Raw genomic sequence first — 27,985 nt, forward strand, 5'->3', positions numbered from 1 at the left:
GGGCAACAAGACAGCCCTTGTTGGTACCCTTGGGCCAGCGGGTCACCAACCCGGCTGGGTTGACTGCACAACAGGACACAGGATATACAAGCCTCAGGGGCTGCACAGCAGAAGTAGGGAGCAAGTCTCAGGAAACCTGGAAGAGGTTTTGCTCTAGAAGCAGGAGCACACCATACTGTCCCCCAATCTTCTGGATTGACAACACTCCTTCCCCACACTTCACGACATTAACAGCTGCTGAACACATTCATAAATACACAATTTTATTTACTCTTTCCAGGGGAAACTTAGGCATTAAACAGTAAGCTGATAAAATACGGATACCTAAAAAAGTATAAAAGTATAAATATCCCCTTAGAATTTTAGTGAATTAAGTTTTAATATCATTAAATTAAAAAAAAAAAAACAGAAACAAAAACCCCACAAGCCTATCTATTGTCAGAATCATAAACCAAACAATGCTAAGTGTCCAGCGACTCCCCAGAATATTTCCCACGGCCAACAACAGAGCTACTGCCCCAGAGTATGCTGGGGAGGACAGGGCTGCCAAGGCTCAACCAACCCCAGAGACAAGTTTTTATGAATCATTAAGCCAAACATTTAACAACAGACAACAGACCTTAGGAAAGGAAGAGGTCAGTCCTAGACACTGGAGAACTTGATTAATCAGTTACTGGCGGAAGAGAAGGAAGAGGGTCTAGGCAAGAAATTTCTGGAAGCATTTGAAACAAGCAGTGTTAGAGGCCCTGGCGTGCACATGGGCAGCCATGGCGGTCAGTTTGCACAGCTCCCTTGGGAAGCCAGGGGTCAAGAAGCACAGAGCTTGCTTGCTTGGGCCAAGTGTGTGGCCTGCTACAATCCCCTAACCAGCTGAGAAAGGTCTGTTTCAAGCCAGCAGGCGCAGCCTCTGCAGGAACCTTAGCAGCTCCAATGTCGTATCAGATGAACAGAGCCCATGCAGGTTGTGCAAAGTCCCAAACACTCCAGAAATACAAGAGAAGAACTGCATAGTTATACAAGGAAATGAGAGCCAGTGAGGAGGAGACATGTTTGCACTGTAAACATCCTGGAGTGTCCACGTGACCTGGAGTGTCAGCTCCAGAAGCCAGGTGGACAGGCCTCCCGCCCCAGCCTCCATCCCAGGCACAACAAAGGCACTGGTAGGCGCCAGCTCCCCCATGAGCCCGCAGGTGAGACATCTGAGGCAAAACCTCTATCTCCCTCCCATAAAGGATTTAACAGATCAATCCAAAACGTAGCAACACTTTTTAGGCATTTCTAAAGAGTATAAACACCGGGTGGTCTATCCACACTTTAAAAAAGGGATACAAAGTCCTCTTGCCTGGAAAATACAAATTAAGAAGCCTTGATGACCCCGGGCCAAGCTGACAGGCCAGAACAAGAGCCTGGCTCTGAAGGAGTCCAGTCCAGGGAGGTGCCCAGAAGTAGTGATAACGTGGAGACTGCCTTTGTCAGGAGCCTCAGCCGAGGTCGAGAGAAATCAACCAATCATGCGTGGAGGCAGAGCAGCCTCCCTGACTCAAGGATGTGGGCCTCTTGCTCAACAGTGGTGAGCGGCACCCACCCCCCAAGCCACAGTGCACTGGACAGGAGTTGCGGCTACTGCTCCTCCCTCCTGGCAAGGCCCAGGCTGCTTGTTGCAGGCTGTGTGTAGCACCAAGGACCCTGTCCTTCAAATCATCTTCAGGAATGCACAGGCTGGTCAGCAGCATCCTGCCTCAGTCCCACGTAGCACTCAGAAAGAACAGTGAGACCAGAGAGACTGCCGACCCAGCCCTAGCTGCCTCCCTCCCGGTGGGGACGACTGGCTCGACAGCTGGGCTGTCTCTCGCCACCCACATCTGAGGCAAAAAAGGATCCACACCCAGATCTCTAGAGAAATGATCAAAAGCAGGTTTCTTCTCACAGCCATGCTTTCTGCACATGGCGGCTCACTTTATCTTGGGGAAAAGAAAATCATTTCTTCAGCTGTCAGCATTCCTCACATCCTTGAGCCCCGTTCTTGCAAAATCTGAAAAATATCAAATGTAGAGTGAGCATGTAGGCTTTGACCAAGTACCCTGCTCAGAAAGCAGAGCCTGACTTGCTTGGCTCAGCGTTCAGAGGGAACCCTCAACTGTAGGCCAGGACCTCTGCTAGCTGACATAAGCCTCCAGGTCCCCTCATGTCCACCAAATCAACGCCAGCATCCCATCCATTAATGAGAAGTAGGTACGCCCCACTCCATTGGTCCCAGCCCTCTGCTCACCTCAGAAAACCTTCCCAAGCAAGGTCACGTGGCTGCCCTCTATAATTCAGTCTGCTAACCTGTGGCACCTGCTGTCTCCTCACTCTCGGCTCCCTCCCACTCTGGCTGGAAGGCCTGGCCTCCTTAACTATTATACTGCAGTCAGCTGTGTTACCCAGTTGGATGAAGTTCTTGGAGGCCTTTTAAAAACAGGCTGGAGCTGTGGTTGTGCTGTGGCTGAGGCTGAGGCTGAGGCTGTGGCTGTGGCTGTGGCTATGGCTATGGCTATGGCTGTGGCTGGGCTGTGGCTGTGGCTGTGGCTATGGCTGTGGCTGTGGCTGTGGCTATGGCTGAGGCTGTGGCTGTGGCTGTGGCTGCTGGGCTGGGGCTGGGGCTGTGGCTATGGCTATGGCTATGGCTGAGGCTGGGCTGTGGCTGTGGCTGTGGCTGTGGCTGTGGCTATGGCTATGGCTATGGCTGAGGCTGGTGCTGTGGCTATGGCTGAGGCTGTGGCTGTGGCTATGGCTATGGCTGAGGCTGTGGCTGTGGCTGTGGCTATGGCTATGGCTGAGGCTGTGGCTGTGGCTGTGGCTATGGCTATGGCTATGGCTGAGGCTGTGGCTGTGGCTAGGGCTTTGGCTGTGGTTGTGGCTGTGGCTGTGGCTGTGGCTATGGCTATGGCTGTGGCTGTGGCTATGGCTGTGGCTGGGGCTGGGGCTGTGGCTGTGGGTGGCTGTGGCTGTGGCTGTGGCTGGGGCTGGGGCTGTGGCTGTGGCTGTGGCTGTGGCTGTGGCTGGGGCTGTGGCTGTGGCTGTGGCTGTGGCTGTGGCTGTGGCTGTGGCTGTGGCTATGGCTGAGGCTGTGGCTGTGGCTATGGCTATGGCTGTGGCTGTGGCTGTGGCTGTGGCTATGGCTGAGGCTGTGGCTGTGGCTATGGCTATGGCTGGCTGTGGCTGTGGGTGTGGCTAGGGTGAGGGCTGTGGCTGTGGCTATGGCTATGGCTATGGCTATGGCTGTGGCTGTGGCTGTGGCTATGGCTGAGGCTGTGGCTGTGGCTGTGGCTGTGCTGTGGCTGTGGCTGTGGCTGGGCTGTGTGGCTGTGGCTGTGGCTGTGGCTGTGGCTGTGGCTGTGGCTATGGCTGAGGCTGGGGCTGGGGCTGTGGCTGGGCTGTGGCTATGGCTATGGCTGGCTGTGGCTGAGGCTGGGGCTGTGGCTATGGCTGTGGCTGTGGCTGTGGCTATGGCTATGGCTGAGGCTGGGGCTGTGGCTGTGGTGGCTGTGGCTGTGGCTGTGGCTGTGGCTGTGGCTGTGGCTGTGGCTGTGGCTGTGGCTGTGGCTATGGCTATGGCTGTGGCTGTGGCTGTGGCTTGGGTGTGGGCGTGGCTTTGGCTTTGGCTGTGGCTGTGGCTATGGCTGTGTCTGTGTCTGTGTCTGTGTCTGTGGCTATGGCTGAGGCTGTGGCTGTGGCTGTGGCTGTGGCTGTGGCTATGGCTGTGGCTGAGGCTGTGGTGGCTGGGCTGTGGCTGTGGGCTGTGGCTGGGGCTGATGGCTGGGGCTGGGGCTGGGGCTATGGCTGTGGCTGGGCTGGGCTGGGCTGGGCTGTGGCTGGGCTGTGGCTGTGGCTGGGCTGTGGCTGTGGCTGGCTGTGGCTGAGGCTGTGGCTGTGGCTGTGGCTATGGCTATGGCTGAGGGGCTGTGGCTGGGGCTGTGGCTGTGGCTGTGGCTGAGGGCTGTGGCTGTGGCTGAGGCTGGGGCTGTGGCTATGGCTGTGGCTGGTGCTGTGGCTGTGGCTGTGGCTGTGACTGTGGCTGTGGCTATGGCTGTGGCTATGGCTGTGGCTATGGCTGAGGCTGTGGCTGTGGCTATGGCTATGGCTGTGGCTGTGGCTATGGCTGAGGCTGTGGCTATGGCTGTGGCTGAGGCTGGCTATGGCTATGGCTGAGGCTGTGGCTGTGGCTGGGCTGTGGCTGGTGGCTATGGCTATGGCTGTGGCTGTGGCTATGGCTATGGCTGAGGCTGTGGCTGGGCCTGATATGCTACTAAGCCAAAACCTATAAAATGAGCCTCTAGTAGCCTCTAGGGATGGGATAGGATATGACCCCAGGCAGAAAGCCTCAGAGCTGAGAAAACCCCACAGGTAGCCACTTGGTAGCAGCTGTCAGAACTGTGAGCAATCTTCCTTTTCTGTGGTAGTAGGGAGATCTGGCTCTGGGGGGCTATTCGTTTTAAGGACTCAAGAGCAGACCATGTTCTCTCAAACTGCTCCTGCATACCCACCCACCAGCACCCTAAAAACCATGTATGCCCCTAGGAAAGAACCAATAAGAGCTGTGGGGGGCAAACATTGCCATTCTAGCACTGCAGGGAACATCACAGGTCTATGAGACAGTGTTGTCCTCTAGTCTGACAATGGCAAGCTCCACAGATGGGTAATTTCTGAATTCTCTAGGACATATGAAGGTGACTCTAGGTGCCACCCTCTTACTGATCAGCCAAGGTCTCAGCTACCATCAACCCTGAGCAGAGGAGAGCAAGCATGGGTGAGGGCATATGCTGGCAGAAGTGGCAATGGGTCTCTGACAGCAAGACCACCGACCCACACGCTGGGGCTATGCAGCACTATCTGCCTGGATAGCGCAAGTCTACCTCCTGTATGCTCCTGCCTTTCAGTCTCCACAGAGAGGCAGTTTCATCCATGATCTCTGAGAGCTGGGGCCTGCTCCAGGTCTGCCTTGTGGGCACCACTATTTCCTTCCCACAAGCCCAGAACCTCAGAGCTAGAATGACCAAAGCACGTTCTATAAAGACTCTCAGGAAGTCTAGGGCTCAGAAAGACTCTCTCCAAAGCCTGGGCACCTCCTGGTGACCTTCTTCTCCAGCCAACCTGATGGTAGGTATGGCTCCCTTGAGAGTCTGTCAGTCCCACCATGCTTTAGGTTGAGCACCTGCCATAGCTCACACCCAAGGCAGGTCACAGTTGAGTCTCCTACCCAGGTGGCTGCAGAACCCCTCCAAAGGAATGTCAGAACTGAGGTGCTGAAACATAAGCCATAGCCCTAACTGCAGATACTGGAAAGTGAAAGGGGACAGGAAATGTACCGCACTATGGCTTATATTAAATTATTATCCTTTCAGTCAGTACAGTGAGACATACCTAGAGCCAGCTACTGAGGAGCTAACACAGGAACGTCATTGGCCTTAGGGATTTGAACAACCAGTCTAGGCAACAAAGCCGGACTCTATCTCTTAAATTTCATATTTCCTTTCACCTTTTAAATATATTTATTTATAGACAGGGTCTCACTGTGTAGCCCTGGCTAGCCTGGAACTTACATAGACCTACTGCCTCTGCCTCCAAGTACTAGGATTAAGTGTGTCTCATACCTTGTCCTCTTAACTTTATCATCATCATCATCATCACCACCACCACCATCATTGTAATCTATGTACACATGTCACACTGTGTAGAGGTCAGATAACAACCTTCAAGAATTGGTTCCACCCTTACACGGGTTCTGGGAAGTCACAGTTGGGTCACCAGGCCTGCAAGGCAAGTGACTACCCACTGAGACATTCCACTGGTCCTGTTTTGTTTTGTTTTGTTTTGTGAAAGAGTTTCACTACGTAGCTTAGGCTGGTCTTGTACTCAGAATCCTCTTGCCTTAGCCTCCTAAGTGTTGGGATTACAGGTGTGTATCCATCCCTGTGTATCCAACCGTGGTGAACTCTCTTAAAGGGCTAGATTGTAAATATGTTGAGTGTAAAGAGACAAATATACAGCTGCTATATATACACTTACACAATGACTTAAAAGTCAGAAGGCAGGTGTGATGGCCCATGCCTCAGGAGGCAGAGGCAGAAGCAGGCAGTTCTCTGTGAGGTCAAGACCAGCCTTGTCTCCATAGCAAGTTCCAGGCCAGCCCGAGCTACACATAGTGAAACAATGTCTCAAAAACAAAAAAAAAAAAAAAAAAAAAAAAAGGTACAACTCCAAATGGAAAAAGACATAATTAGTTCCAGGGCTGGGATCTAAGACCACTCCTCCCTAGATACTCCTTGCTTTCAAGATGCCAGCCCAGATACCTGGATGGCCAGGTGTCTCCCCACACTCACTGTGCACTGAACAGCTCAGGGCAATAGTGAGTGCTCCCAGCCTGCAGTTGCACTGCAATGCTCCTCTTAGGCAATGCTTATGTTGCTAAGACTGGTCTCGCTCCCACCTACGCAAAGGCAATGGTCCCTGCATAGGAACCAACAGGTAGGCCCTACTGAGGTAATAGGTCACTCGGGTTCTAGCATAGATCTGGCCTTCAAGATGTAGATTGTAACAACAGGATGAGAGGACTGGGTGGAGGAGAATGTGGGGCTGAGGGCCTGTTTAATCCTAGTGGAGATGGACCTGAGTCCCTGAGATGAGAACAAAACCCCATGCATTTTGACATTGTTATACCAAGTTATGTGAGGCTATGATCTTATGACTGACAAGATGGCCACCCAGAGGCTGCAGGTGGAACTGAGTGAGCACTCATTTCTCAGCCCCAGGAAACTCCTGTGTTCACACCCTCAGCCCCAGGACATACCTGTGTTCATTCCCCCTGCCTCACATGACCCAAAGCCCCCATCCTGTCCATGGTATCCGGGGAGAGACACTATGACAGAGCAGTACCCAGCAGCACCAGCATTTCAGCAACACCTCTACCCTTGTCCCTCCTACAGGGAGCTCTATTGCAGATACATAGGTACAACTAACTATCAATGTTTCTGTCAACTACAGGACATACAGAAGCACAGAGGAGAGGTGGAGGCGAAAGTCACCAAGGGTTACGGGGAAGGAGACTATAGTGCTGGGTCTACTTAAAGGGCTGCAGAGCTCACCGTGACATTTACGTTTAATCTGAGTCACTGCCTTGGTGCCTCGTCTCCGTGTCCTCTCTGTCACTGGTGTGAACGGCAGGAAGTAAGGAAGAAGACAGCTGTCAGCCCAGGCCGAGCAGTGTAGGCCTGCAGGAGGGCTAACCAGTATATCATCCAGGGAAAAACCTTGGGGGATTCTAGGTTTGGCTGAACTGTGTAGTCCTTCACCTGCAGCAGGCACTTGCCCTTACAGCTCCCAGGCAGGCCAAGGAGCTGTGCCCTAAGGGGGCCTTTATTGTAGCCCTGGCTCCTGGGAAATGACTTAGTGGACCTGGCTCCATCAAAAGCCTACTCACTGCATGATAGAGGTGGGACCTTGGTCAAAGGGGCCGACATGGAACAACCACTGGGCAGATGTTAAACAGCCCATCAGTAAATCATGCTTGTAGAAGGGGGTTCCAGATTCACATTGGGCCCAGAGAGGTTCCCTCATAGGTGAGGTACTCTGTGTCACACAGGGGAAAGACTATACCTGATTACACAGAAAGCTCCCTTGCAAGATCTTGGCCCCAGAAATCTCCTCTAATAGCTAAGGCTATTAATTCTCTGAGACAAAAGGAGGCCCTGAGCCTGAGGGCTCTCACTGCAGCTGGTACTAGAGGCAAGGTCCTCACTCACTTGGGGCTTCCCTCACACTCACAATCAGCCTGACTCCTCACAGAAGCTTGGCCCCAACAGCCCTTACTCCTACCAATCCCATTTGAAACAGGAAAACACTGTGGCAGTACCAGGTGGTCACATGCTCAGGGGACATCTGTAGACAGGGATCAGTGTGAACATGGTAGCTGCTGACCATAGAGGACACACGTCACAGAAGGATGGCTCAGTGTGCACACGCTCCCAAGCTCCTCTCCCCTAGATCTGGCTCTCAGGGTTCCCCACAGCTTTGGGGCCCTGGGACCTACTGCTGTCAAACACACTCAGAAACGGTGCTATTGCTCTATTCAGAGCCACATATTTTTGAAGTGAGAAATAGGGACAATGAGACGACTTGGGGCCATGCCCGAAGCCTCCTCATAGTCAGAGTAAGTCCTCTTGGCAGCTGTAAAGCCATGAGGAAGATGAGCTTTGATAGAGAAAGACGGGCTGTGTTGAGTTTCATTATGAAAGCCGTAAATTTAGGGAGGAAAAAGGCTTTAAAAAAATAAATGTATGAGAGAGTCCTGGCAATGCTCACAGACAGGAATGCCCATCTACGGTTAGTTCAGAGACTCTAGAAGGTAGGGATGCCCACTTGACCTAAGACACAAGGGGAGGTTTGCCCCAAGCCGGGTGCTGGGACTCTGGCCTCCCCAACCTGCTGCTGAGCCTGAACTCTTAACACAACTCAAGCCATCCTCTGCTGGGGCAGCAGTGGCAGAGGGGCTAAGGACACAGGCTAAGGACAGGATCTCAGGACGTTCTGAGGGTGTACTGTACCAGGCAATGGTAAAGACACCTGTCACATCACAATGTGGGGTAATGTGGGAACACTGCTGAGAACTAGTTTCCTGGAGATCCCTGGAGAACTCTGCCCTCACCCCCATTTCTTAAGTCCTCACCCTAAAGACCAGGAAAAAATGGAAAGCCCTAGGGAGATAGATGCTACCAACTAAGGGTCAAGTTGCCATCATGCCTCTGAGTAAAGCTCACCATGTTCAGCCTATTCTCTCCCAAACTCATAAAGCCCCCATCAACGCCCTGGGCCTTACCATGGTCACCATGACCTTAGATTCCAGCCTAAGCAAAGCTCTTAGACTCCAAGCTCCTACTGAGCGGACTGCAAGGCTCTACAAAGCCACTACGAAATGACCCCAATGCTCAGGAACCATCCAGTCCAAACCAACAATGTACACTGTGGGGACAGGTGCATCTGTCAGCCTGAAGGCCTTCAGAGGAAAGGTCACGGAGAGTGGTCACTTGAGAATAATCTACAAGCAGACGAGGCAGGTTGCCCTCTCACCCTTGGCTAATACTGCTCTCTACAGAAGACAGAAGAGCCCAGCGGCCTGGAGGACAGGACTGAAGGACAATCTCCTTTACACACTAAAGCAAATGTGAAAGACCAATGGTGCAGCCAAGGCAGCTGCTGTGCTCTGAGGAGCTGCCCTCAACTTATGTCCCGAGACCTCCCGTGACACCCGAGGCTGCTTCCAGAGAAAGCAGCCACAGTGAAGTCCTACTGTGGAGGCCAACCAATTGGACATGAGGCTTAGACACTGGTAGGGGTGACTCTGTCCTGTGGCTGTGGAAATGCGTGCTAGAAAGACACCTGGGTTCTAGCACAACAGGTGGCTTCATGGGAAGAGCTTTAGCCACCGAAAGACCTCACAACTAAGAGTTTACAGGAAACAACTAAAGTCAGTGAGGAAGAAGCAGCGAGAAGCAGCCCCCAGTGCCTGCCCCAAGGACAAGGCCTGTCCTACGGCTCACCTTGGCTTTCTCACTTGGTTCACTGGTCGTGCCATACGGGGTGTTGTGCAGCTCCTTGGAAACCACGCACAGGAACTCAGCCTGATCTTCATTTCCATAGTTGTAAGAGGAGCCAATGCTGACCAGCTAGAAAGGAGATACAGCCTGTGACAATGTGCAGTGGCTCAGGTGTACCTGGCCCTCAGGAGGAAGAACATGGCACAAATTGTGGAAGCTCAGGGAAATGAGCGCTAGCTGTAGCCAGAAGGTTTTTCCATAGACCTAACGGGAAGCAAACCCCCAGTGCACCGTAGGAGCCCACACCTGCACCCCCACATAATTACACAACATGCTAGGACAGGCTCTCTCTGCAGATACTGAGCTTCTCTTGATGCTCCTGGCTGGGCCTTAGGGGATGATGACAGGCTACCCTGGGTGGAGGAGGGGGAGTAGTACACAGGTTAAGGTAGGTAGGTGAGAGCTGATGCCGGAGTTCATGGACAAACACCACTTGAGGACCTATTGCTGGTTGTTCTTCTATCTGACGGCAGCCAGCAACCCTCCTGGGTAAGCAGGACCTCTGCAGGCGAAGTCTAGTGTCCACCTGAGGCAGAGAATCCCAGGGCTGGGCTAGGAAGAGGCAACAGCACTAAAAGCCTGGAGCACTGAATGAGCCTGACCCTGACAGACATTGATGGTGGTATCTTGCACTTCCCTATACTCTCATATGTTCTCACACGCCTGCCTCCTAAGCCTCCAGGTCACCAAGTGTGCTACTAGGGCCAGGACCACGTCCATTACTCCAGCCATGAGTCCGAGACAAAGCTCAAGATAGACATCAAGCACATTTGTTCCTTTAAACACAAAATAGCTCAAGATAAACTGAGACCATAGCAAGAATGCCAATGTCACACTGAGGAAGCAGGAGTGGCTCAAAGGCCACTGTGGTCTCTGCTCATTTGTCTATACATCAGAAACAGAGGGCAAGAGAGAATCTACCACATGTGTAAGCTACCATACCAGTCCCTCAGCAATGGGAGACCAAGTGGTTGGAAGGGGTGGACCCCACCAGGTGAGACTGACTGCAGTGGTGCTGGTCTGGATCAGGTAGCTGTGAGAGGTCCCATTGAGGGAAAGCATAAGCCCCTGTCCCCCAGAGATTCTGTATCCTCACCAGGCAGTTCTGTTTTGACCTAACACTGCCCCTAGGTGTTCCTAGACTGGACTGGCCACTCAAAGGGACTGGGTTTCATCCTGGTTCTCTGAAAGCTTGTCACTTCAGTGCTAGTCACACTTGAGGAAGCAGAGTGTAGTTTACGAGCCAGCATGACTCAGGCTCTCTGGGTTTCACCAGAAAGAACTGATAGCACAGAGGTCCAACCAGGGAGACTGCACAAAGGTCAGAATCGAGGGGAGAGAGGACTGCCCGTGCTTTGGGTCTAGGATCTTCCAGGACAGCTAAGGACAAAGTCTTGAGGTTGGTTATGGGAGGAGACTCTCTTGCAGCCAGAAGTCACAAGACTTCAGAGCAAATAGCACTTGGCTACAAATGAGGCGACCCAGTTCACAGATCTAGAAAGGGTGACAGCTGCCTTCCAGAGCACAGCCTTTCTTGGGCCACATGCCAGGGACATGATGGGTAGGTTTCTGACGTGATTCTGATAGGGTCTGGGCACAAGACACATGCATACTCAGCCCATAAGACCTGCCAGGCCCCCCAGGAGGACAGAGACCAGGCAGGAAGCACTTAATTCAGCTCCACACACAGAGTAAGTACTGGACATGGCACACAGCATCCTCAGCGGAAGAGCTGGCATTAGGAAACCACCAGAGTCGGAGAGGACAGGGACTAGGTAATGGTCCCTGGGACCTGAAGGTTCCCATGAGCCCCCACTCCTCACCTGCTCAAACTTCCAGCCGTCTGACATGGTGGACACCATCTGTGTGAGCTCCTCCTCCTGGCACTGCAGCACACGGTACACGTGCTTCACTGGCATCTGTAAGGACAAATGCCCCATGAGGTCAGGCTCCATCATGCCCCAAGCAACCCTAGCCTTATACCATCACAGGCCAGCGTTCAAAGCAACCTTGAACACATCCACACAGCCAACCCACAGCCTCGGCAGCTGCTCCTGCAGCTTTTCTGTTCCCGTCAGACATTTCTACTCCTAACTTCCAAAACAAAATGACTCACGTTCCTCAACTTCTCGGAGCACCTGTGGCTAGATATGAACACACAGAAAACCTTTGTACCCTCATGCAGGGCTACACAATTTCTTGCTTAATCTTCCCTGCCCAACAGGGATTCTCCTGGGCAGTTCCAGGCAGACTTTGGTCTTGGATGTGGGGTGGCAGACAGCCAAGAGACAAGTCTGCTCTTCCCCCAGCACGTAGAGCACAAGGGTCCCGGGCTGCTGTTACTCAGGTGGCACTTCATGCTAGTGGCAAATGGGTATCAGCAAACACTGGCTTTGCTGTCACCCAAGTGCATCGAGTGACAATGGCTGTCACCTTTCTGTGAGGCCTGGCCCGGCCGGGAGGATCTTTTACCTCCACAATGTAGAAAGAGACTGAAGTAGTCAGATCACATAGTCCTGAGTGGAACTGGGGAAAAGGGGAAAGAAGAGGCAAACCTGGGGGAAGCTGGGGGGTTATGGGGAATCTTAGGACCTTTCTAAGGCCCTGATGATGAGGAGCCTCCTCCCTTCTAATAAACGGAAGGCTTGGTCAGACGAGCATATGTTCCACTCCCAGCCATCAGTGAGCCAGACAGGCATGGTCTAAAGGTGTACAATGGGAAAGTGCCCAGGAGACAATGAGAGGCCTTTCAGTGGCCCAAGCCTGGGTGTTGCCAGGATGCACTTTGTGAGCTGGGTGAGAGGGTGTAACCACTCTCGAGTGCAGAGCTAGTTTGCTGATAAGACCAATGCTGAGACCTTCCTCGAGGTGGGGCACTGCCTACCTCACATGGCACTCAAAGCACATACACTTGCTGGGCAGCAGAGGCCTTGAGAAGCCCAAGTCTGCCCAGCATCTGTGCCACCTGCCTCCCAGCTCGTGCTGCTCTCCTCTCTGCCATGCTGGCCACAGGCCTTTGTGCTTGCAGATCAGGTCTTGATATTCTCCCATCAGAGCCTCTCTGCTCTCCAGAATCTTCCTTCTGCTCACAAGGCCTCCCTCTCCTCTGTGCACTCACCACACAGCTTCCACAGAACTGCCTATCTCCACTGACTGCATGGACTCCCTGGCAAGGGTCCCTTCATGGCAGAGGAGGAAGAAGTCCTGGGGCACCAGGATGCAGATAGGACAATTCTGGTCCAAGGTCACATACAGAGAAGCCACACCTGCTTACATACTAAGCCCAGAATCCACTGGCGGATTAGTCACTCATCTCACCTGGGATGTTTTGCTGTCTCGTTCTCTAATTTTGTCCTTTACAAGTTTTATTAGTGAGGTGATATTGTAAAATTCTGCTTCCTCCAACACTCCTGAAATAGAGGTAAAAAAATGTGATTTCTACTAGAGCAGACCAAAGCAAGTAAGAACCTCATCCCCGCCCCGCCCTAAGCCGAGGCTCTTGCACACAGCTTATCCCAGCATCGTCACAGACCTTTCCGTTCTCAGCGCTCAGCACAGGACTGAAAATGTCAGTTTACCAGACCTGGCACCGTCACTCCAGGTGACACATGCCGGCAGGAGCCCTGGTCTCAGCCCAGACACTGGGAAACAACTGACATTTTTCTCTGCAGCCTGAAAGGTGTCTGTCTGTCCTGGCTCTTCCTGTTGAGAACCTGAAGACGCCAGAACCATGTGGAAGCCATGGACTCCTGCATGTGTCCCAGCCACAGACGCCCCATTTCCCTGCCCAGAGTCACTCCTGGCTCCAGAGCTACCCCACAACCTGCTACCTAATGTCTCACAGGTAGGACTCAAAGGTCCCAGAACTGCAGGAGCCCGGCTTCAGGGTGTGCTCATGTGCACAGCCGATGTGCACAGCCTTCAGGGTGTGCTCATGTGCACAGCCGATGTGCACAGCCTTCAGGGTGTGCTCATGTGCACAGCCGATGTGCACAGCCTTCAGGGTGTGCTCATGTGCACAGCCGATGTGCACAGCCTTCAGGGTGTGCTCATGTGCACAGCCGATGTGCACAGCCTTCAGGGTGTGCTCATGTGCACAGCCGATGTGCACAGCCGATGTGCACAGCCGATGTGCACAGCCTTCAGGGTGTGCTCATGTGCACAGCCGATGTGCACAGCCTTCAGGGTCTGCTCACGTGCACAGCCGATGTGCACAGCCTTCAGGGTGTGCTCATGTGCACAGCCGATGTGCACAGCCTTCAGGGTGTGCTCATGTGCACAGCCGATGTGCACAGCCTTCAGGGTCTGCTCACGTGCACAGCCGATGTGCACAGCCTTCAGGGTCTGCTCATGTGCACAGCCGATGTGCACAGCCTTCAGGGTGTGCTCACGTGCACAGCCGATGTGCACAGCCGTCTTTGTGTCTTGCTCTCCTACTCCTACAGGGGAGCCACACTAGACCAGGCCGGCTCAGAGTAACCCATGGCATGGCAACATGGGAGAGGTGGGGAGGGCTGAGGAGTGACGGATGAAAGGCTGCCAGGCAACAAGCATGGCTAGGTCTCCATATGACAACCGACACAGTACCAGGTCATCAGGGACCCTATGAGACCCTAAAGAAGGGCCACAATTCAACCCAGATTGACTGCCAGATACAGGAAAGGTGTCAGAACTTCCTAAGGTCTTCTTAAAATGGCCCTAGACTTTCTGAGTCAAGACAAACTAGCCTAGTGCTGTGTGTCCTGTGCTCTGTGACCAAGCAAGAAAGAATGGTGGCCAGTGAGGAGGCTATGCAAAACGCACAGGATCCCTGAGTTGATCTGGAAGAAGAGCAGGCAGGGGCTCCATACTCTACTTCCCAGGACACAGCCACATACTTCGGAAACCAAAGTGGCCATGAGACCTGGGAGAACCAAGACACCTGAAACTGTCTACACCACAGCCTTTGGCCACTTGGTGCACATCTTGGCTCCTTCAGCAATGCAGTCCCTGACGGAGGCACTTTCAAGTAACCAGCCAGCACGTCTGCCAGGTACAATGTGGAGCTCCTGTGCCTGTTAAAAACGGACAGCTCACCTTCCTCTGCGAGGTCTCTGTTAATAACCAACTTCCCGTGTCTCAGGTAGTTCAGCACAGGCCCAAAGTAGGTGGGGTCTCTGTCGATTAAGTAGGCGCCCGTTTCATCCTGCAAAGAACAAATGCTGTCAGTTCCTGTGTAGACACCAGTACTTCTGCAGTCAGACTAAGGCCAGACCACACAACAGCGCTAGCTGTGAGGATTCCACAACTGCACATGCACCTGTCTCAGGGACCTTTGGAACACTCTGCTTCTGCTATGGTCTAAAGCAAGTCAGACCGTTATCTAGATTACCTCCCTGTGTCTACTGATCTGAGCCAACCAGGTATTCCTCCAGCTCCAAAAGCCTCTGAGAAAGAGCTAAGCAGGACTGATAGCCACAATTCAATCCCTCCCCTGCCCCCATCACAGGACTGGACAGCTATGCTGTTTAGGCCAGGATGGCTTATGACACTGCCACGTAACCTAGGTAGGCTTCCGATTTGCCATCCTCCTGCTTCAGCCTCCTGAGTGCTAGGACTAGAGGTGTGTGTACCATACCTTGCTCCATACTCATTTCTAAGACTCTGGAGACTTGGGTTTTGGCGACCCACTCTCCTTGTTTTAGAGCATCTTGGAGCAGAGGTCTGAGACTGGGAAGTCCAAAGGGCAGTCCAGTGGAGAAAGCACCTCTAATACTGAGCCCCAAAGCCTACTCTCAGGAGTCTCCTACAGCAAGTGAAGCCTGGGGCGGTGGCATGTGTAAGTGACCACACAGGGTACCTTCATTTCTTGCCGAACCACAGTCCTCGGGCTTTCACAGTGACTACATTCTGTGATCAGCAGTTTGTGGGACAATATATGCACCAGCCCACTAACTCGGACCTGGTCACAGACCTGGCTGGGGTCAGAGGAAGTGTAGCATTGGGGACTACCGAAGAAGGTGATGCATAGAAGCTACAAAGACACATCCACCCCCAGGGTGTGGGCCAGTGAGTGTCTAAGGCACGGCCATCACCCATTTTCCCATCAGTAAAGCCATGCCAAGTACCAGGGACAGAAATTGACTTCATAAATGGGAAACACAGTGGCTTCCCAGACCAGAACACCGTCAGGGGCTCCTGTAGGTTCAAACCATGGAAAAATGCTATACTCACTGCCCTGTGGGAGCAGCCAGTCAGTCTAGGCACAGAGGTACAGAGGAGTATGGGGCACATGTATGGGGTTCCCTGAAACCCTTGGATATAGCTGCTCATGGGTAGCAGAGCTCATAGAGGTCTCAGCCACAAAGCAATAAGCCTTCAGGGGCTCTGTCTTCACAGACATCCATTTCTGTATTTGGGGCAATAAAAATTGGGGTTTTCAAGGGTTCTTCTCAACACTGACAGACACGGAATGATAGAAACTCACTTTTCTTAGATCAAAGGGAGAAGCCTGGGAGGCAGGGATAGTGGAAGCCAGTGGCTTGCCCTAAGTTCTCTCCTCTTCCTGGGTTCCTGTTCTACCTAATGTGATTGTCCTTATACCCTAGCCCTCCCAATGCCATCCTTGTCCCCTCATCTAAGGACAACAGGTCATACTTCCACAGGGCTCCCCATTCTGCCACCCTTTATTCTTACAGTCATAGGGTGGGGCAGGGGTGGGGTGCCTTGTGGACCCATCATCGGAGCAGGCCAAATGAAGGAGGCCAGCATTCAAAAGGGCAACGTCAGCTATTCCCACATTACAGAAAAAAGAATGGTCCTACCACAAGAGCTCTCTGCTCTGTTTATGTGGAAGTCCCCTGTAGTGTGACATTTCCACATCACCATGCTCAGGAATATTCATAGCACAGTGCCCCCTTGACAGACCACTGGTAAGTCAAAAAAAAAAAAAAAAGTCAGTGGGGCGGGGCTCATCCTGGGGCCCGATACTCTTGGGGCCTCTCTTGCCATGCTGGCCATGGCTTCAGAGTCCAGTCTCCCCTGGCAACAAGAAGCCTAAAGTCCTCCTGAATAATAAGGGGGAAGGTGGTGAGGGGGGAAAGGAAGGAAAGGGAGAGGGAGGAGAAAGCTGTCTATTGAGTGCCCTCACTCAGCGGCCTCCTGGAGGCTTCCAGAATAACAAGTGGCACAAGACTATATGAAAGTGACCCAGGCCTCCCAAGCCCTAAAGGATGAGCCATGGGCCATTATGACGGATTAGAGGAGCCATTAGCACTGGATTTGCTGGCTCTGGCTCTTGGCCTGAAAACCATGAAGTGGTACTGAGCCTCAGCCCAGCCATGTTCACTTGCACAGCTGGCCGGCTCATGTGGCTGGCTCTCACAGAACATGCCCTGTAGGAGGCAGCCTTTGGACAAATGCTTTCAAAGATCTGCTCTCTAACGCAAAGCCCCTCTGGCCTAGAAAAGGACACGTGACCAGAGGCCTCTTTCAGGCAAATGATCAGTTAGGATGACACTGTCTCAGAGCACTTGAAGTGAGATCCTGGCCACGTATGAATGTCTAATAGCCGAGGGCTGCTTCTCTCTGTCGTAGAGCTGAGGGCTCATCACCATGAACTGAAGACTTAACTACAAGTTCCAGGAGTGGCAAAGTAGGGACATGGGGACAGCAGTCCAAGGAAACTTCTTACAGCTTCAGACTTTCTACCCAGTATCCTGTGCTTGGAGCCCAGAGTCCTGTTTGCCTTAAACCCAGCCATAAAAGAAGGGCAAGTCATGTACTTCGTGGGGAATCTCCATTTGCATCCAGTAAAAAAGCACTTTAGATGTGGAGACTTCCAGAAAAGCAAGACAAAAGTAACTCAAAAAGTTTGCTGAGCTAGGCTAGAGGGCAGGATGAACCTAACACATCCATAGTCCTATGTGATTATGAAGGTCCCAGCACCAGGCCTCCTGGTCACCCAGGGAAAAGAGCACGTGCCAAGGATGGCAGGACAGAAACACATTGGAAATGGAGTCAGGGAGGTATCAGGCACAGAGTCTCAGAACACCAACTGTCACTGGCTGGAAAGTAAAGCAGTGGTACCAGGTGAGGCAGTGTGGCCTACACGGTGCTGTGTCCAGAGGGGTTCATGTCCATCATCGAAAGCAACCCGAGGAGAACAGGGTTTACTTGTGCTTACAGAGACGGTGGAGGAGTGCTGCTCAACTGCTCGTTCTCATCGCTTGCTCACCTCCTTTTATAGCTCCAGCCCAGGGGGTAGAGGGCACCACCCAGTGAGCTGGGCACTCCTACATCATTCACTGATTATGGTGGAAAAACAAAAACAAAAACAAAAAATCTGACCACAGGCTGGCCCGCAGGCTAATATGATGGGGATAATTCTCTCCAGTGAGGTTCCCTCTTCCCAAACGACTCTAGATTGTTGTTGCAAGCTGACATAAAATTGACCAACAGGGTTGGAGAGAAGGCTCAGAGGTTAAAAGCACCTGCTGCTCTTGCAGAGGACCCAGGTTTAGTTCCCAACACACACATAGTAGTTCACAACCAACCACAAGTAACTCCAATCTCAGGGGATCTAATAACCTCTTTGGCACCAAACATACACACAGGGCATATACAAAGTACAGACAAAACACTCATGAAATAATAAAATACTTAGCCAGGCAGTGGTGGCACACGCTGTTAATCCCAGTACTCAAGAGGCAGAGGCAGGCAGATCTCTGTGAATTCAAAACTAGTCTAGTCTACAGAGTTCCAGGGACAGTCAGAGCTACACAGAGAAACCATGTATTGAAAAAACAAAATTAAATTAAAAAATAAGATTAACCAACACAATTGACCAGTTGTCAACTTGACACAGAAACACATCACTGTTAAACTATAACCTTTCCTTTCTTGTTGTCCTCAAGATGTCATTAATATCGAAATCACAATATAAAACATAATGCAAACTTTGAAAGTTCCAGTCTATAAATATTCAAACTTTAAAAGTCTTGTCTCTTTTTTTATTGGATATTTTTATTGGATTTTTTTCATAAAAGTCTTGTCTCTTAAAAATATCCATAATCTCTCTAAAACTCCAAAGTCTAGGCTCACACTTAGACACTCATAGGAATCAAGGGAAATTGGAGGATCATTTCCTCTACATTTCATCTCACAGCTCTCGGGCAGTTTCTTCTGGCGGCTACTCAGGTCAGAGTAGGTTAGCTGCTTCAAAAGCCACAGACCACAGAGGCCAGAGGCTGAAGAGGTAGTGGAGTATGAGCACCACTCACCGATTCTTTAGGAGCTGTAGGTTGATGTCATCATGCAGGTGAAGGCACACAAAGTAAAACAAGGCCTGACATTGGACGAGAAGGAAGGGGGCGGGAACAGAGGTTAAAAGGAGCGAGAAGCAGGAGGAAGGAGCTGGGAGAGCATGGCAGCACATGTTAAGATTCTTCCCTGCGGGGCTGGGGATTTAGCTCAGTGGTAGAGCGCTTACCTAGGAAGCACAAGGCCCTGGGTTCGGTCCCCAGCTCCGAAAAAAAGAACCAAAAAAAAAAAAAAGATTCTTCCCTGCGCACAGATACAGGTTGTTATGAATGTTTTTAAGGGATGGGTGTGTACAGGAAAAGTGCTGTCTAGGGGTTGGGATTTAGCTCAGTGGTAGAGCACTTGCTAGCAAGCGCAAGGCCCTGGGTTGGTCCCCAGCTCGAAAAAAGAAAAAAAGAAAAAGAAAAGAAAAAAAAAAAGTGCTGTCTAGATGGGCAAATTATATCTTATCAATTGGATCAGAGTTTAATTGAGTTCAAGAGAAGGTGTGGTGGCGGGATGCACCAAGTCCGCCACCGAATTGGGATGTGTGAGCCTGGTGTGGTGAGAACCCGCCAAGGGAACTGTGAGTGAAAGCAAAGCAGGGTGGCAAGGTGCTGCACTGGAACGGCTCGCGGACCGTCCGGTTAGAGAGTCCCATGGGGGTAACATGGAGCGGCTGAGATAAATCAGCGCTAGCTCTCATGGCCCACCGGAGCCGGAACTAGTGAGGGTGTGACTGCCAGGTATGAGGATGTGTCTGTGGGAGACCTCAACTCCATAGGCCAGAGTCCAAGGCCAAAGCCCATACCCCAGTTCCCACCAGGATACACATGGCAATGCAGCTTAGGGCCCACTGTGGGAGCACTCCGGGCGATATTTATGCTTGCAAGGCTGTGCTGGGAGAGGGACTGGTGAGCTCAGCACTGCAGTCCCAGTGTTGGTAATAGAGCTTAGGGCCTCCAGCCTAACACAGCAAAGAAAACCAGGAAACACACGTCCAAATACAAGACTTCAGTTCACTCACATAAAATCAGTAAGATGGCTGTCTGTCTGTCTTATTTTTGAGGCGGTATCTAATCATTATATAGCCTTAGCTGACCTTGAACTCACTGAGATCCACCTGTCTCTGCCTCCTGAGTGCTAGAATTAAAAGTGTGCTCCTTCCATGTGGCCCCCAAGAAGGCTAGATGTTGACTACAGTAATTTGGGCCAAATGAGACAGGGACCCTATCATCTTCTATGCTAAAAGCATACAAGATGTGGAAGGAAACCAGTTTTGAAACTCAGCAGATTCAGAGTAGCCAGGAAGCAGTCAAGAGATATCACTGGGGTCTTTGTTTTCTCTTCTTCTCCTCAGTCCTGACATGAGTTAGGGAAGCCTATGTTGTATTAGTATGGTGGGAAGGGTTTGTTTCTCCATAAAAGCACCGAGTTAAGACTGCTTTCTCCACAACCATTTACCAACCCCTCCTCCCCACTTCTCAGTGGATCTGTGTCTGACCTACTTATGGCAGTACTGGCTGGAATATGGCATAAAAAAGGGATCAAGGACTTAGCTCTGAACATTCCGTGAGAGCCAACCCCCCCCCCACGCATACACACCACCAGCCCACACATGCAAGATACACACTACCAGTCCACACATGCAAGATACACACCACCAGTCCGCACATGCAAGGCAGGTTGCTGATGCCCAAGTTGGCACTGAGTGGGCGTAATATGGAGGATGAACCCTAAGCCTGAGCTACTGGCCACTGAGCCAGGAAGGGCAGTTTTCAGGCCTCTGAGGTGGTTCCCCTGGCTGTGTCAGAGTAGCTGCCTGTGAGCATCTTCCCCAAAGGAGCAAATGGGCAAAGGCCAGGTTAGACCCTCATCAAACATGCTCCCAGGAGGCCTAACTCCACAAATCAATTTCTAAAGGAATTAGACAACCTCCAGAAACAAACCTGTCTTAAGCCTTGTCTCTGGTGGGGAAAGACCTAGTGAGAGGATGACCATTAGTCATTTAATCAATACACAGTCCCAGCTGGAGTCCTTTAGGGCATGACCCCAACACAGCCTCTAGATTGTGGAATAACGTGCAGACAAAGGTTGAAGTCACTATGCCTCGGGCAAGCCTCTAAGTTGAAGATGCAGCTGGAGAGTGTCACAGAAGGTCTGTGGTAGCTCCTTGACTCACTCTCAAGGCTCAGGTGCACCTGCACCCATCCCAATGGAAGGGACAAGGCGCAGCCACTAAAAATGAATTAAAATAAAGAGTGGAGTGTTGTGAACTCAATCTGGAAGAATACTCCATCAACTGTCCCACTAAGTCAAAAGGGCATTGAATTTTGTATGTGCCAACATGCATAATCAACCTACTTTTGAATGCGAACTCTGAAATTATCCCTTTCCAGTGACATAGCCACATACAGACCTTGGTTTGCTTTATACATATTTGCCGTATCTTTGAGCCAGAAGAGGTCTTAGACATCACCAATTGCAAATGAGGAAACTGAAGTCCAGAGACCCAGAGCTTGGGAGAGACATTCAGATTTGTAGAGTGAGGCCGGAACTGCAGACTCCTGCTTCTGGGTTTCCACTGCACACCAGCGCCCCTCCCCACTCTTCTCAGCTTTTCCCTCCAAGTACACTATGGTAAGGAGAGCTGAGCTCTCATTTCCCTCTCCTTGTGGAACCCATGCTGCCCTGAGTTTACCTGACTACCAAAACAACCCCGGAATGGGGAGGGAGGGGACCACAACACAGAGGGCAGACTTCTGAGTGAGATTTGGGGGTAAGGGGTATGTTAGGACTCTAGCTCATTGTGACCCTTAGTGTGGCGTGGGAGATCTCTCAGATTTCAAGAGTCATGACTTGAGGGAATGTATTCCTGCCCCGGATGGCACATTAATTACTCCTGTCCCTAGTTGAGAACTAGAATTGAGGACAGTGGCAAAGCTTGCAAGATGTGAGATTTGTAAACTGGACTCCACAAATGAGGCTTCTGAGACTTTCTGTGGAACCAGAATGCTTGGAATTCAGCTCCGTGAGCTGAGGTCTGTTGCAGTGTCCTAAGGATTTGCTAGACAGGAGCCTTCATGGGGAGAGACTTCCCAACTGCACCAGAGCCCACCTCTGTGTAAATAACTGCCCTGAACATCTGCATGGCCACAGGAGGGTTCTCCACTCTTCAGGTCCCTTGGGTGGTCTCCCCACTTGTACACTGGGTACTGAAGACTACACACAATCCTCACACACTTTCTGCCAGTGAGAGTGTGTGCTTAACAGGGTGCTGCCGTCATCAGCCAGACAGCAGAGAGGAGAAACAGGAGATGACACTGACAAGGATTGAGGCCAGCTGTGCCCAAGGGGAGCCTTTCCTGGCTCCAAGGTCTTCAAACCCGAGCACTGGCCTCTCATTGTTGCTAACAGGTCAGCAGTCCAGGGCACCCTGGCCGGGACAGCCCAAGCAGAGGTCCACAGCTCACCTGTCAAGTCCCCTCGTTTCTCCTCTCCCTTCATTAAAGACTATCCAGCACCCAGTAGGGCTTACCTTTCCTCATCTGCTTGAATCATCAACATCAGCCTGTAGTGAGGAGCTGACCACTCAGGCTTCGTTTGCAAAACTAGGTCCAAAAGTGTGAAGGTCAAGTGCCAAGCGAGAACCCCCAGAACAAGGGCAGTGGGAAGCTGGGGCACATCTACCCTGAAATGTTTCGTGGGCACTGAATGCTGCATCAAGGCTCCATAGCTGTATTTCCTAAGCCTAAAGGCATCAAGCATCTTCTAACAAAACAGTGCTAGACAGGGCAGCTCTGCTCCTTCCACAGCAAGCTGAGAACAGGCTGCCCCCAAGCAAGGCCCGGTGCCAGTCAGCTCGCACCTAAATAGGGGCAGCCCGCTGGATTTAGCCACACAGACTCTCCCACTGGCTAGTAGCCCAGGGGATGCAGAGGAGAGAATCACTGAAAAAGCAAACTGTAGACAGCTCTGAAAAGGAACCACCGTGAAGCCTGCACTGATGCCTGGGAAGCAGTAGATGCCTCCCTCCCACCCCTAGGCCTCTGCTCCTGGAACCAGGAGCAGACTCTCTGAGAAGGGCTGGCTGGCAAGTGTCTTGGCCTTACTGTTTTCTTCAATCCTGAACTTTCAGAGCCAAGCATCCATACCCCACCCGTAGGGGAATGACTAGCTCCAGGCTCTAAGACACTTGATGTGGCAGAGCTGGCTGGTAGCCAGCGTTTCTGATCCCTGTGCAAAATCAAAGCAGGCACTGCTGTGCTGGCCAAGCACAACTGCACTGCACTAGTAGTGGACGGAAGAACAAGGGATTTGCACCTGGCAGCCACCTCCCTGTCACCTCAGAGGATACCCTGAGACCCTCAGACAGATCCAACTCCTCATGAGATGACAAGTTCTCTAGGCCTGCTCAGGACTGAGAGGCTTCTGAATGAGGAACATTGACAGAGGTGAGCAGACATAGTGAGAATGGGCAACAACTGCAAAGGGGGCGAGGGCACACCACCAGGATGCACCATCAGGACCGAGAATACTCAGAGCCACATCCTTTTGCACCAAAGAAATAAAACACATGCGGGCCACAGACACCCACTCACAGCCTGTGGCCAATGCCACTCTGTCCAGTGCCCAGGATGCTCATGGGGATTCTGCTGGCTAGTTTCTCTGATTTAGTTACATAGAACAGCATCTGCCATTTATACTCTAAGTAATCCCCACTTCTCTTGCCAAGCCACTGATTCAAAGATAGTTTCCCCACCTACATTCCATCCTTAGTCTGTAATATTCCTTTCATATCTTTCTAACCCTAAAACTCACCAGTACCAATTGCACCCAAAGTGGACACAGAGAAGGACTGTAGGGACCTGGCTGTAGTAACACTTTCCAAAGACCCACCTGGTGTAACTATGTCTACCAGCTCAAAACCGGGACAGTGGGCCTATTCCAAGGGCAGAAGTTTATATGCAGGTGGCGTTTTCTCTAGATGTGCCTCTGTCAGAGACAGAACTCTGTGTAGTTCAGGAGAGCTTCCAACCATACAGTATTTGCTGCTGTCCTTTTCCTCCTTAAGCATTGTCACACTAAATCACAGGCCAGTTGAGCTACAAACAGCAACTCTGTTTCCAACCCACCATGGGATGCTGAAATATAACCAAAATGGATCAAATATCAAGCCTTTACAAAGCACTTCCCATGAACAGATTAGAAATATCACACCTGGCCTATCCCCAAGGGTAACACTGGAGAGAAAATGACACACAACAGCAGATGCTCAAATGCACAACACAGCCATAGTCCCGCTGGAGAGTGTCCCAAGAGGAAGTAAGAATTCTGTCTAGAAAAAGAACAGAGCAATGGGCTCAAAGTTGGCCCCTGAAATAATAAGTCAAAGGTCTAGGTATACAAGGCATGGTGTGTATAGTTAAGTCCCCATGCTGGGCCATGAGGACATGGGGAACAGGTATAGCCCAGAGGACTGGATATAAAGGAAGCCCTGAATGTGTTTGTATTCTATCCCTTCTCTATCCCCTAGCAATCTGTCAACATTGGAAAGTATCTTCCAGAAACTTATTTCCCCATAGTAACTTATGGCCTACCACCCCAGATAAAGGTCTGTCTTTGGTGCTCTCCCATCGTGAAACCCAGAATGTTCCTTTGGGAACTTCTCCCCTTAAATCTGCTCACCAGGTCCCATCTTGGCATCACATTCTGCAAAGGTGGGCACTTAATAAACATCAGTCAGATGCTGTAGGAATCTTCCAGCAGGTCCTTGTTAAAGTTCAACTCTAAGGAGTATTTGCCAGGTATCCTTTCCTTGATCTTAACTATGAGGTCAGAGCTTTGAGAGCTTTCCACGTGAATCAACATCCTGTTTATCTTCCATCATGTAATTAATGGCCTCCAACTGTTAACACCCCTTCCCTTCTAACCTCCTTAGGACTTAATTATTAAGGAGGAATCACTTGGGACACTCTTTCATCAGAACCTGGTTGGAGGCATGGGCACACTGCAAACACAGAACATTTATAGATTTTTCCTATTTGAACATTCTACTAACACAGCTAATATGAATTAGAGCTAATCTTTCAGGTAACCTGTGACTAAAAGAAGCACTATCGACCATGAAACCAAGACTGTATCTATTATATTTTTCTGGAGACATGGTCCATGTAGCCTAAGCTAGCCTCAAACTCCCAATTCTTCTGCCTCTACCTCCCCAAATGCTGGGATTACAGGTGCTGCGCCTTGTGCCTGCGGCTGTTACATTTTTATGTTCTGAACTGTAGTTTTATAACTCAAAAATTAAATGTTACTTAGACAAATACAATTTAATTTATCTTACATTATGTGTATGAGTATTTTAAATGCCCATGCGTTATGTGTAACATGTACGTGCCTGATGCCAAAGGGGTCAAAGAGAGTGTCAGACTCCCCAGACCTGGAATCATAGATTGTTAAAAGCCACTATGAGAAGTTCTGAGAATCCAACCTGGGTCCTCTGTAAGAGCAAGTGTTCTTAACCACTGAGCCAGCTCTCTAGTTCCTAAATAATAAACTTTTAAAAGCAACTAAAATATATTCGGATAATCTTCCATTGCAATAAAGAAAAAACGCATATCCACATAGACACACACACACACATTTATTTATGTATGTGTGTGGGCACACAAGTACCATAACAAGCAACGAGAAGTCACTGTACAATTTTTTTTTTTTTTGGAGACAGTTTCTCTGTATAGCCCCAGCTATCTGGGAACTCATTCTGTATACCAGGCTGGCCTGGAACTCAGAAATCTGTCTGCCTCTACCTCCTGAGTGCTGGGATTAAAAGCAGTGCACTCCCACACCAGGCTTTTTGTATATGAATTTTTAATGACTTATTTTATGTGCATTAGTGTTTTGCTTGCATATGTCAATATGGGTCTCGGATCCCCTGAAACTGGAGTTACAGTTGTGATGTGGGTGCTGAGTATAGAACCCAGGGTCTCTGGAAGAACAGCCATTGCTTTCAACCACTGAGCCATCTCTCCAGCTATTTTGTTTTGTTTTGTTTTTTTTGAGTCAGTGTTTCTCTGTGTAACCCGGCTGTTTTGAAACTCCCTCTGTAGACCATGCTGGCCTCAAACTGATATATCGGCCTGCCTCTGCCTCCCAAGTGCTTGAATTAAAGGTATGCACGGCCACTGCTCAGCTCAGAATATAACTTTTCAGAGTCAAGTGTTTCTCCTTCCACCTTGTAGATCCTAGAGACTCTAAGTTGTCAGGCTTGATTGGCAGCTTGTGCCATCTCACCAGCACAATAAGGATAACTTATAAAATAATCTTAAAAGACAGTAAAATGAAGAGATATATTTGACTTGAACTGTGCAGAAGTCAAACAATTCTAGATCCATTGTTCCAGTGCTAAGTAGGCAAAAGACACCAGAAGCCAATGGCCAAGGCTGATTTAAAATTTAAAATCTGATTTAAGAGATGCTTGAGTAGAAAGACAAGAATGATTATAAATGCCCACTGTTTGAAAAACCAACAGTAAAACATACAGCCTCAACTATAAAAAGAAAACACCAATGACCAAAGCCTATTTCTATCCTTCAGACTTCTGTCATCTTCTAGGTCAATTCTCTACGAGTAAAGAGATTTGGTCAACTCAGAAATGGGAACAGCTGGGAGGAATGATATGAGGGATATCAGTATATCTCAAACCCTAACTTCGTGATTATTTTGCAGTAACTCAAGAATTCTTATTTCCTGATCATAATGCCAGGTCTCACTGTGAAGGTGCTCTGTCAAGCTGTTTAAAGTACAGCGGGCTCCAATCTTTCTCGAAAACCTCCTGAGTGGAAACTTTCAGGTGGCAAGGCACAAAATCAAGTGCCATCACGTAAACTGAACCAGAAAACTCAGTAAACTGTCTAGGAGGAAAGGGGAGAGAACTATTTTTCCCTATATTTCGGTCCTGCACAATACTTATTTCTCAGTTATGCAGTATATCACACAACTTTTGTAATGATAATAATCGAAATACCTTCTATTACCACAGGTATAACAGTATTAGCGTTTAGTTAAATTAAAACTAAACAAACCACAAACTAAGCTGGAAATTCCTACTCTTTTCAAAGTCAGTGGGGAAACAAAGTCTGAAAAGCAGATCGAAATGGATTCTCTCTACCTGGTCTCTCTTTCACAATCCTAAGGTTTTTCTACACCTGGCCCCGAACATAAATTCAATACAAATAATTCATATATTAGAAGTAAACTGACACCCTTGAACATTTTTACTCAGGAGGTACCTTCTAAGAGCTGCGATGCCTGTTCTTATTATGGATGAGAAGGATGAAGCACAAACTCTGCAAGTCACTGGAAAAAAGGTAGCCACTGTGGCAACCCTCATGGCCTACGTTTATTTAAACGTCTGGAATGTGAAAAGACCAGATGAATGCAAAGGGCTCTCAGGTTCCAAAGCCAGCAAATAGTTGGGCGGTGGTAGTCACACACCCTGGGCAAAACAATCTAGGGAGAAGAAAGTAGGGACACAGCAAAGCTTGGGTCTTTCTCGACCGAAGAACATGAAAAGCAAGAGAGGCACTGTTAAACCTGAGGCAGGTGGGTACAAGAGTGCCATCCTTCCCCCGGCCCAGGACGCTAGGCTGAGTATGCCCGCTTCGCTGGGCGCCCTCAGTGTGGAGAGAGGTGTGTGCCGCGAGTGGCTACCGGGCGGCCAGACCCCTGTTGACCCGCGAGGCCCTCACCTTGTCCGAATCTAGGTCGGGGTCCGCCTGGCACAAGCGGTACAGGAAAGACTTCGGGTCCCGGCACAGCGTCTGCCGGGTGGTGAGGAAGTAGGTGCCGCCGACGTTGAGACGGACCCACTTGGACACGCCACTGGGGCGCTGAGCCAGGGCGCCGATCCCAGCGCTGCAGCGGCGGCACAGGCCGCCCCCCAGCCCCGCCCCGAGGCCGCTCGGAGCCGGCGGTAGCAGCTCGCAGTGATTCTCCGCCATGATCCTAACAAGCCCCGCCACAGCGCCCCTTCGCCGGAAGCGTCCGTTCTTTAATACAGTCCCCCGAGT

The 27,985-nt window shown here is 50.6% G+C and overlaps 1 protein-coding gene across 1 annotated transcript; it reads right to left on the reverse strand.

Annotated features, from left to right (window-relative positions):
• Positions 1-246: 246 nt before the first annotated feature.
• On the reverse strand, positions 247-27,969 carry Kctd5 (potassium channel tetramerization domain containing 5). Its single transcript, XM_032912672.1, has 6 exons — positions 27,665-27,969; positions 14,709-14,817; positions 12,951-13,042; positions 11,456-11,551; positions 9,576-9,701; positions 247-2,032 (listed from the first exon to the last, which is right to left on the reverse strand). The coding sequence occupies exons 1-6, from the start codon at positions 27,914-27,916 to the stop codon at positions 2,003-2,005; spliced, it is 705 nt and encodes a 234-aa protein (XP_032768563.1). The 5' UTR covers positions 27,917-27,969; the 3' UTR covers positions 247-2,002.
• Between the last annotated feature and the right edge of the window lie 16 nt (positions 27,970-27,985).

This window comes from Rattus rattus, chromosome 9 (genome assembly GCF_011064425.1).
Source record: "Rattus rattus isolate New Zealand chromosome 9, Rrattus_CSIRO_v1, whole genome shotgun sequence".
Taxonomy (NCBI): Eukaryota; Metazoa; Chordata; class Mammalia; order Rodentia; family Muridae; genus Rattus; species Rattus rattus.